A 10,518-nucleotide genomic window follows, 5' to 3' on the forward strand; every position below is an offset into this window, starting at 1 on the left:
CACATACTTGATCTCTTGGAAGGCTCATATGAATTTCCTCTTTTATCAAAGTCAATTTGAATGATCAGAATCACCTGGAGAGCTTGACTAGCTTGCTGAGCTGAATCAGAGTTTTTGATTTGGGGAAAGACTTCACATTTTTAAACCAGTTCCCAGGTGCTGCTACTGCAATGGTCTAGGGACCACATTTTAAGAACCACTGTTCTAACAAATTTGCTGACCACTTGGGCACGGTTCAGAGACAAAGTGCTGGGAGTAAGCAGGATCTCAAGAAGTTGAGGCACGGAGCTGGGAAGTGGCAAATCTGCTGCTCTGCCTGGTTCATGCTCTCTCCGTAGAACCTCAAAGTGAGGCTGCTTTCACTCCTCTAAGCAATAAGTGAGTGAGTGTGGAACTTGAGAGGTCAAGCCTCTTGTGATGGAAGGTGCTCCTGACCCCCTCGAAGCAGCTGTATTACAGTTAATCAATAACTCTCCATTACCACCCCTACCATTCTACTCTCTAATCTCTATACATTTCACTACTCTTAAGTACTTCATATAAGTGAGATCATACAATATTTATCCTTTTGTGACTGGCTTATTTTATTTAGCAAATCTTCAAGATTCCTCCATGTCATGGCATGTGTCAGAATTCCCTTCCTTTTTAAGGCTGAATAATATTCCATTGGGTGGGTATACTACATTCTGTTTATCCATTCATGGATCAATAGACACTAGGGCTGTTTCTACCCTTCGGCTATTGTGAGTAATACCGCCATGAAAATGTGTTTACAAATATCTTTTTGAGACCCTACTTTCCATTCTTGTGACTATATATACAGAAATAGAATTGCTAGATCACAGAGTAAGCTGCTTGGGGGAAGAGAAAAAGGAGAGAGGAGTAGGAAATAAGATCATTGTGGTGCAGTCAAGGCAGCCCTTCCCTGAGGCAAGCAGGTGGCAGGGAAGAGAGGGGGTCCTTTTGCATGAGGCTCCTGTGTCATCTGGGAAAGACAAAACAAGACCTAAACCTTGTTTCCTAAGACCCAGAGTCAAGGGAATCTGTCCAGAGGAACCAAGGCCCGTTCATTCAGAAAGGTAGTAAGGGCTCTAAATCACCTTGAGGAAAATGGGAGTCTAGGCTCGTAACTGAAACTCCCCATAAGAACCTAGAAATCTGTGGGAGAGGGTAGGATGGGATCAGAGTGTGAGCACAGCTGGTCTCTTCTCTCCACCCAGCCACCTGCCACCAGAGTGCCTTCTGGAGAAAGGGTAAGCCTGGGAGGATGTTTAAGAAAACTGTTACCTTGGTGCCCAATCGGAGACATCATGGGGACCTGAGCAGAAACGTGGAGCTGCCAGGCCATCCCAGCAGCTCTGCACCAGCAGCTATCAACTGTGTGGGACCCATCCCAGAAGCAAAACTGTGTGTCAGTGAGAGGCAACAGTGGGTGGGACCTGCCAGGACCTCTATCCCAGCCTTATTTCCCTTTTCAGCCTTAGAATTTGTACTGATACCATCCCCCCTCCATCTCTTTTGGACTAAACAAACCTACGGAGCTCATGGACAATTCAGGAAAGGGATGCTCTGAGAAAGAAAAGCAGACTTTCCAGTAATATGGATCAGGAGGTCTCATGCAATTACTTAAAAACAATAAAGGAGATATGAACATATTGATATTCTGAGTTTGTGGGGCAGATCATTCTACACAGAGCACAGGTCTGCAGGCGCCATCCTCATCGCAGTCTATGTGACCAGGACCTCCAGACAGTGTTTCTGTAAAGCCTCCATGACCGGATGTGATGACCCCATATGTAAACAGGTGTGCCGTCCTATATCCGAGATCCCCAAATCCAAAGCAATTAGAAGACCTGAAGTTTATTTCAATTCCTTTCAAGACAGAACCTGACCTGAAAGGAGATTTGTGTTTTTATTTGTTTCACTGCAGAAATACCAATATGTTGTCCCCACTGGGGATATGACAATATACACTCCATATACTGTATATACCTCCCCAAATCTGAAGCTTCCTGAACTTTAAAACCCTCCCAGCCACAAGAGTTTTAAATAGGGGATTGTGGAGCTGCATATATCTCAAAATGGTGAGACTGCAGGTTATTTTTACATTCTTTCTAATGCTTTGCATTTCCAAAATATCTGCACTATATTTAGTACTCTTATCATCAGAATAGCAATCTATCATGTTTTTAAGAAAACATCGAAGAGCAGCTCCTCCGGCTTCAAGAGCACATTCAGGCCACCCCCGCCCCCTGAGCCCCCTGGCTCCGCCTCTTGAACATGACAGGCCTCTGGGCTGCTTCCAGGGACTGGAGCAGCCTGGGGGGTGCCTGCCTAGCTCCCCAGCCCCTCCCAGCCCACTCCCTGCTGGAAAGTTGCAGCCCCACTTCTGGGGGCTGTGCACCCATTCATCTTTCCCCTGCCTCGGAGTTCTTGAGCTGAGTTGGCTCAAAGCCCAGCATGCTTCCTACCCGCTCTGCAAGCAGCCCTTCTGAAACGGCACCCTTCCCATCCATCCTCCTTGGCAGTGTCCCCAAAGGACAGGGACAGCAAGTTCTGTCCAGGCCTGGCCACTGGGGATTCCTGGTTCAGCCCACCCTCACTAGGGGTGGGGAAAAGCTGGATGCACACCCAGGATCTCTGACCCTGCCCGCCCTGGCCCCTTGTTCATCTTCCTGAATCTGCTTAGCTCACTGCACCATCCCCTCCAGAAGCCTCACCAGCTTGGAAAAACCTCACATTTAAATCCTCCTCACAGTAGACTCCCAGAATATTTTATGCTTATTCTTTGCTATGGTCAAACCCACATGCAATGGAAATGGATAGATCTAAGTGTGGGCCTGCCGTTCTTAAAATAACACAGACCCTGAAGCCTAGCAGGGCTCAACTGGGCCAGTTTCTCAGCTTCTTCAGGCAGGGGAACATCTCCTGGGCATGCCCTGGACTCACTGCTTCCCTGCTCCATTGTTTTCCAGATTACATGGTTCTCCTGGCTGACAAGTATGGCCCAGGTAACCGCCCGGATGACATGAAATCAAGACCGCACCATCACCCCCAGACCACTGACAGAGCTGTACTTGGGTGCCAGGGCCAGGAGGCCTTGGTGTGTAAGTGATGTTTTTAGAGAGCACACCAGGCAGGTGCAGGGCCTCTGGGGATTCCTCCCAAGCTCCCATTCAGTCAGACCCAGGGTAGAGAAGCTGCAGGCAGAATGTAACCACCCAACCAACTGGGGCTTGTAGTGACTGCCATGATGGTTAGCACTTATTACCTTAAGTCCTTACTGCTCTCTTCTGAAGTGGAGGCCCAGAAAGGTGAAACGACTTGCTCCAGGTCATGCATGTAAGAACAGCTGAGTGAGCTGGGATTTGAACCCACATCTAGCCTGACTCCAAAGTTTCTACCACCTCACTAAATTATATGTGCCACCTTTACCCATGATCTCTAAGACTCAGGAACTCACTTGACAGATGAGAGACCAAGGCACCAAGTACTTGAGCCACAGATGCACATTCCAGTTCCACAGGAACCAGGCTTCTTACTAACCCCCCAACCCCACCCCAGTGGTCAGCCCAGGGGCTTCTGGGAGTTTGGGGCTGTTTTTCCATATTTGGAGGACTTTTGGGTCTTATTTCTTTCCTGGATTTTTTGTTTCTGTGGCCCAGGAGATGGAGCATATGTCACCCTGTCTCAAGATTCTTCTGAGAGCTGGCAAGGAAATGAGAAAGGATCCATCCTAATTAGGGGGCGATAACCCCAAGGAGAAACTCGGATTCTTTGCAGCAGGCTGTGTCCTTCCCATTAGCCCTGTGTGTTTGTCAGATGTTTATAGAGCCTTCATTAACAGAGAGCCCCCTTAGATAAGAGGCCTGAACAGCATCAAGGGCCAGATAAGAACAAGTGGAGGGCACTTCGGGGACAGCAGAAGGGTGAGAGCCTGTGAACTGGCCCGGGTGCGCCGTGCAGAGCTGTGGGCAGGACAATGCAAGCCGGCTCCTTCCGGGCTCCTCCCGGCACCCGCTAACACACCGCGGCTGCCGCAGTCTCCAAACCAGGGCGAGAGCATCCCAAGATGGGCCGTGGGGCGCTCTGGATGGCCCTGCCTGTGCTGTCCTTACTGGCCTGCTCCGCCCTAGGGAAGCCCCTGGAGAACCGGGGGCGGCCGTCCACTGGGGGAGATGCCCACCGCCTGGTAGGGGGGCCCGGCGGCGAGCAGGAGGGGGTCACCTTCGACCTGAGGATGTTCCTGGAGAACATGAAGGTGGATTTTCTGCGCAACCTCAACCTGAGTGGGGTCCCTTCTCAGGACAGAACCCGAGCCGAGCCACCGCAATACATGATCGATCTATACAACAGATACACCACCGACAAGACGTCCACCCCTGCGTCAAACATTGTGCGCAGCTTCAGCGTGGAAGGTAGAGTCGGCTCCACGGGGCGCCCCGGGTGGGGGCGGGGGGACTCAGTGGTCGGTCCATGGCTGCGCTGCCCAATATGGCGGCCACTTGAGACATGGGACTCTTTGTTTCAGCTTAGGTTAATTTAAATGAAATAAAATTAATAATTTAGTTAGTTTCGGTAGCTTGGATGCAAGTGCTCAGCAATCACGCCTAGCTACCCTATAGGAAATGGAGGCTGTAGAACAATTCCATCATTGCATAAAGTTCTACCAGACAGCTCTGCTCTAGAAAATTCTCCCTCTCTGGGCCCAGCGCCACGTTAACACAGTAGGTGCTGAAGGAATGCCTGCTCGCTTTCTTCCATCCCTTCCCTACCTCTCCCTTCCCATCCTGTCTCCTTCCTACTTATACACAGACAACTTATTTAGCCTCTGACTAACAGGCGTCTTTTTAAACACTGAAAGACTGAATTCTCACTCATCAAAAGGTGTTTAAAATTCAGATAAATTTCTCTGAGTAACACTGGAAGGCAAGATAGTTATTTTCTAAGTATAAAATAATTTCCCTGATTTAGTAGGACTAGAAGATAACGAATGTCAACTTAGGGCTTATGTCCTCTAATTCACACCATGTAGGTGACATGGTCTTGTGAGCAGTGAGCCAAGGCTTGCAGATTCTGGGGGAACTTTCCCAGTTCACATATTAGTTAAGCAGCTGGATTCTGACCCAGTCCTACCTGTTTGCACAGCTCAGGCTTTTTCTGCAGTTGCAGCCTCTAACCAGCCAGGCACACAGGACTTCTTCCCTCCTGAGCTTGAGGCCTGCAGACTCCTAACCATATGCCCTATCGAAAAGATGCTGTGGTCACGCTGTGTGCCTAGCAAAGCTGTATTGTCCAATGGCCCCTGTACTGTGCTCAGTTGCCCACTCATGTCCGACTCTGTGACCCCATGGACTATAGTCTGCCAGACTCCTCTGTCCATGGGGTTTCTCCAGGCAAGAATACTGGAGTGGGTTGCCACGCCCTCCTCCTGAGGATCTTCCCAACCGAAGGATCGAACCCAGAACTCCCACATTGCAGGCGGATTCTTTATCATCTGAGCCACCAGGGAGGCCCCTGATGGCCCCAAAGGAAAACAAAAATCTAGATTTAATGTGGACCTGTCTTATTTCTGAAAGATGAGTTTAATTTTTTTTTAATGCAGTCTGCAGGTAATATAGATACTGCCAGCATCACAGTATGCCCATGGGACATGTCTGTAACCCCTGCTTTAGGGAAAGGCTGAGCTTCTTTGGCTGACCCTAATCACCAAATCCTGTAGTCTGGGAGTCCAGTGTTGGGAGCCATCTCAGTGACCCCTCCCTGCTCCCCTACCCCCAGCATTGTCTGTGTCCCAGAAGCAAGTGCTCTGATCTGATCCCAGCTCTGCCTGTGGCCAGTACTGCTGCGGAGGCAGTGATCATTATCACAAACAGCCTGAGTGTGGCTGAGGCAGAGAGAGCACTTGTTCTCTAGATATCTGATGTGGTCCCTTGGCAATTTTCAAGGCATGCCACAGAGCATAGCCAGTAGCTAATGCCCTGCACATGCCCACTCACTACTTGCATATGACACAGCGGGCTTAACACATGTACAGAAACTAGAAGAGCACTCCATGCTGAGTGAGGGCACACAGAGAGCTGTGTGAACGGCTATGTGCTTGGGGTGGGCATGCACAGGTAACGTGGAGCACGCACAGTTTCTGGGGAGGACATAGGAGTACTGACTGAGCATCTGCTGTGAACCAGGGACAGTGTTGGGTAGGTATCATGTGCCTTCTTGTCAAAGCTTCACACCAACCCTGGGAAGGTGGTAGGATGGAGCCCCATTCTACAGATGAGGAAACTAAGGCCCAGAGAGACTCAGGACTTCTCCCAGTTCATAAGCCTAGAAGAGGGAGAGTCAGGATTGGAATTTTAGACTGTCAGATGCTTCCAGGTTTCATGACAGCACACAGTCTCCCCTCATGTTGGCACATAGTAGATGCTCAGAAAACACAACTTGTCTTCCCTCTTGTGACCAGGCCATGGTATAATAGAGATGTGCTAATGGCTGAGAGTCAGCCAGGAAAGTGGGAAGAGAGACAGTTGTGTGGCTAAAAGGCAAGCTCCATGTATGTCTAACATGACCAAGCCATTGAAGTTAATCTATTTTTTCCTCACACATTAAAAATAAAAAACCCACCTTCCTTCATTTTGCTCATAAGTTACAATTCTGAATAATTTTCTACATGATTTAGGTGATATTTTTAACACTGTAGTAATAAAATTTCACCATCCCCTCCCAGGATCTCTCCATTAATATTTTATACTCAGGATTTGCACTCTGAGGCTGATAGTGTGCTTTGACGTTTTGTTTATTTGGTTCTTTTTTTATATATTTTTTAAGTGAGGATCTTTACAGGATGTGTGCACTTTGGCAGCTGCACACGCTAAATCCAAGTCTCCACATCTGTAAGAGTGTAATAATAATTAGATCTTCCTTGGGTCAATATTAAGAGAAAATTAAAATATAGTATGCAAAGGTGGGCACATGTTAGGTGCTCAGTAAACAGCTGGAGCTGTCAGTTTCAATGCAAGACATCTCCTGACTCTGTTTTTCTTTGGAAGATGTCAAATGTATCTTTTAAATGCCCTGCTACATTAAGGTCTTGAGTGAAACCAAAGAGAGACTTGTTAGAGATAGTGTCACGCCCAGTGCCCTTTCATATAAATCATGAGTCTCAGGTTTGGTATTGTGAAAACAGACCCTCCCAGCAGACAACTGTATATTTGCATTTCAGATGCTGTCTCTATAGCCACCACAGAAGACTTCCCTTTCCAGAAGCACATCTTGCTCTTCAATATCTCCATTCCCAGGCATGAGCAGATCACCAGGGCCGAGCTCCGACTCTACCTCTCCTGTCAGAGTCACATGGACTCCTCTCACGAGCTGAAAGGAAACATGGTCATTTATGACGTTCTGGATGGAGCTGAGGTCTGGGATGCTCCTGGGGGAACCAAGACCTTCCTGGTGTCTCAAGACATCCGGGATGAGGGCTGGGAGACCTTTGAGGTGTCCAGTGCCGTGAAGCGGTGGGTCCGAGCAGACTCCACCAAGAGCAAAAATAAACTGGAAGTGACAGTGGAGAGTCACAGGAAGGGCTGTGACAAGCTGGATATCAGTGTCCCCCCAGGATCCAAAAACCTGCCCTTCTTTGTCGTCTTCTCCAACGACCACAGCAACGGGACTAAGGAGACCAGGCTGGAGCTCAGGGAGATGATCGGCCATGAGCAGGAGAGTGTGCTCAAGAAGTTGTCCAAGAGCACTGCGGTGGAGGCAGGTGAGAACAAAGATGAGGAGGAGGAGGATGTGCAAAGCCACACGCCCAAGGAGTCATCTTTGGTCAGACGGAAGAGGAGTGCTGGGGCCAACAACCACTGTCAGAAGACCTCCTTGCGGGTGAACTTCGAGGACATCGGCTGGGACAGCTGGATCATTGCGCCCAAGGAGTATGATGCCTTTGAATGTAAAGGTGGCTGCTTCTTCCCCCTGGCTGACGATGTGACCCCAACAAAACATGCCATCGTGAAGACCCTGGTGCATCTCAAGTTCCCCATGAAGGTGGGCAAGGCCTGCTGTGTGCCCACCAAACTGAGCCCCATCTCCATCCTCTACAAGGATGACATGGGGGTCCCCACCCTCAAGTACCACTATGAAGGGATGAGCGTGGCAGAGTGTGGGTGCAGGTAGTGCTGGCCTGTGGGCGGGGGAGGCAGGGTGGACGGGCTCCTAGTGAAGGTCCTGTGTCCCGCTGGGCATGACAGGGAGCAGGTCCACCTGTGTGCCAATCTGGAGAAGGAAGGGGAGCCAGCAGGTCCTTGAGGCAAAGACCTGCTCTCCCTCTCAGGGCCCACCCCAAGCACACCCCACTGGGCTAAACTACAGGGGAGGGATGCCAGTGGGCAATAGGGTTTGGGGAGAAGAGGAAAGCCTGGAAGGGTTGCTGGGGTGGGAGGGGAGATGAAGAAATGGGGACAAGAGAAAGAATAATCCAGAGTCAGCAGAAAACTGAGCAAAAATGAGGCCGAGAAGTCTAAGCGGGAGATGCATACAGATTAATGGGAATTAAAGCAAGTGAGAGAGACAGGATTTATTCCAATAACCACAGTGAATAAAGGGGAAAGGAGTGGACCGTGTGTGCCACACCCACTGGACATTATTCCCACAACTCACGAGATGGGTATCATGACTCCCAATTCACATATATGGGAGCCAAAACTCGGGTTCAAGTAGCCCAAATAGCAACAGTTCAAGTAGCTACAGTCAATGGCTTGATTCCAATCTGCGGATCTCCACAGGTCCGTCAGTCACTAAAGCCAAGGACCTCCCCAAGTACCCTGCTGCAGTTTAGCAGGTCGCCTGGTAACTGAAGACAGTTAGATTTTGGGAGGTGGGGACGGGGGGACAAACTGGACTAAGTCCGAACAGTACCCAGCAGGATGACTGGGCTACTTGTCACATCTAGGGTACGTTCTGACTGCTCTGTGCCTGTGTTGATTCAGTGTCCAAGTGCTTTTTAAGATACCCCTGAGTCACTGAGAACTATCCCTTAAACCAGCTGCAGGATGGAGAAAATGCAAGACGAACGCCCTCAGGCTGCAGTGTCCGCTGTGGCCAGAGGAACTTTGACCCACTGGCACGGAGCTTGTGTGACCAGTGGTTCATACAAGGCCACTCGCTGCCGTGGACTCAGACTGCAAGATGGTTTGCAGGGGTGCACTGGGTTTACCCTGAGGGATGGGCAGCCCGTGGCTTGTGTCTCTGCAGTTACTTAGCCTAACCAGCTCACCACCATCACAAACCCATGGGCTCCTGTCCCACAAGGACTCCATGGATGACAAGACCAGGATTTGAATTTGTTGAAATAAATGCATTCTTGCTTTGGTATTTGCAACATCCTTGTTTTTACTCCAGGTACTCAGGTGATGACATCCAGTTTTCCTGGATGAGGGCTCCCACCATTGATGAACTCAGGTCCTTATTGGCCACATTTGACTCTGGCTGCACTCACTGGCTGTTTTGAGTAATGTGCATCCAGTCCCGGTCCTGGGCTTGGGCCTTGGGACCAGACTTCATCCCCACTGACTGCAAGAGAAGACCTGTGACTCTCAGAGTCACACATGGAAGGGGGTGGAGTAGGAAGAGTCTGGAAGTGGTGAAGATTCCACTCCATGGTCCTTCTGATTGCTGGCCAGAGCAGATCCCATAAAAAGCCTGGAGAGACCCAGGTCATTCCCATTGGTTGAAGTTCCCAGAATATTTTTTTAATGGCTTGTGTCAAATGTTTACATGGAACCAATGACAGCTTTAATACCAAAACACAATAAAACATTATTGTTTAATTACTGGAGTTACAGAAAATACTAATTCCCAGTATGACAGTGTTGCTCAATCATAAGGATGGATAACAGACATCTTTTAGTCCCTGTGGTGTGTTTCTGTGCCTGCATCAAAATTTCACTTGGAAATAAAGTAAAATGTCTAATCTGTGGTCTTTCTTGAGTGTGAGACCTGGGCCTGATGGTCCCCTAGCCCCACACCCTGCCCATTCCTCCCTCCAGGCCCTTCTTTCCCTGGGGGGAGGTGGAAGGGAGGGGCACAGAGAGGGGTGGGCATGTGCGAATGAAGTCTCTGCTGGACAGTGAGTGTGTGAGCTCCATGGCCCTCTCAAGACCCCAGTATCACACTTGCATTCTGGGGGCCATGCAGGGCCCCACCTCCACTGCCTTCGGGGTCATCCTTGTTGGTGCCCAGACTGTCCTTCCTTTGCCTGGAAAGGCTCCTGCCAGATGCTGCTCAACCAGGCTCTTCCTCTGGCTCAGTGACCATCACCCTGGTTTGCCTGGGATGGTCCTGGTTAATCCATGTTGTCCACATATAACTAGGGCTCCCGTTTGGATGAAAGGTCATATGGTATCCACAGTCATGGACAGCTCAGGGCCCAATAACAGAGGACAGTTAGGGACAGCAGGTTGGCTGGAAACACACCAGGTGTGGGGTTGCCTAGCCTGGGCTCAGGTCCTGACCAGGTCACTC

The 10,518-nt window shown here is 49.7% G+C and overlaps 1 protein-coding gene across 1 annotated transcript; it reads left to right on the forward strand.

Moving 5' to 3' along the window:
* Nucleotides 1–3,945: 3,945 nt before the first annotated feature.
* On the forward strand, nt 3,946–9,967 carry GDF2 (growth differentiation factor 2). The gene is made up of 2 exons (XM_043476946.1): nt 3,946–4,418; nt 7,223–9,967. Exons 1-2 carry the CDS (start codon nt 4,073–4,075, stop codon nt 8,170–8,172), a joined length of 1,296 nt encoding a protein of 431 aa, XP_043332881.1. The 5' UTR covers nt 3,946–4,072; the 3' UTR covers nt 8,173–9,967.
* Nucleotides 9,968–10,518: the final 551 nt, after the last annotated feature.

Source organism: Cervus canadensis, chromosome 8 (genome assembly GCF_019320065.1).
Source record: "Cervus canadensis isolate Bull #8, Minnesota chromosome 8, ASM1932006v1, whole genome shotgun sequence".
Lineage (NCBI taxonomy): Eukaryota > Metazoa > Chordata > Mammalia > Artiodactyla > Cervidae > Cervus > Cervus canadensis.

Coding starts and splice junctions, on each gene's coding strand:
- GDF2 (XM_043476946.1), top strand. CDS start 4,073: ATGGGCCGTGGGGCGCTCTGGATGGCCCTGCCTGTGCTGTCCTTACTG. Junction 4,419..7,222: donor GCGCAGCTTCAGCGTGGAAG/GTAGAGTCGGCT, acceptor TTTGCATTTCAG/ATGCTGTCTCTATAGCCACC.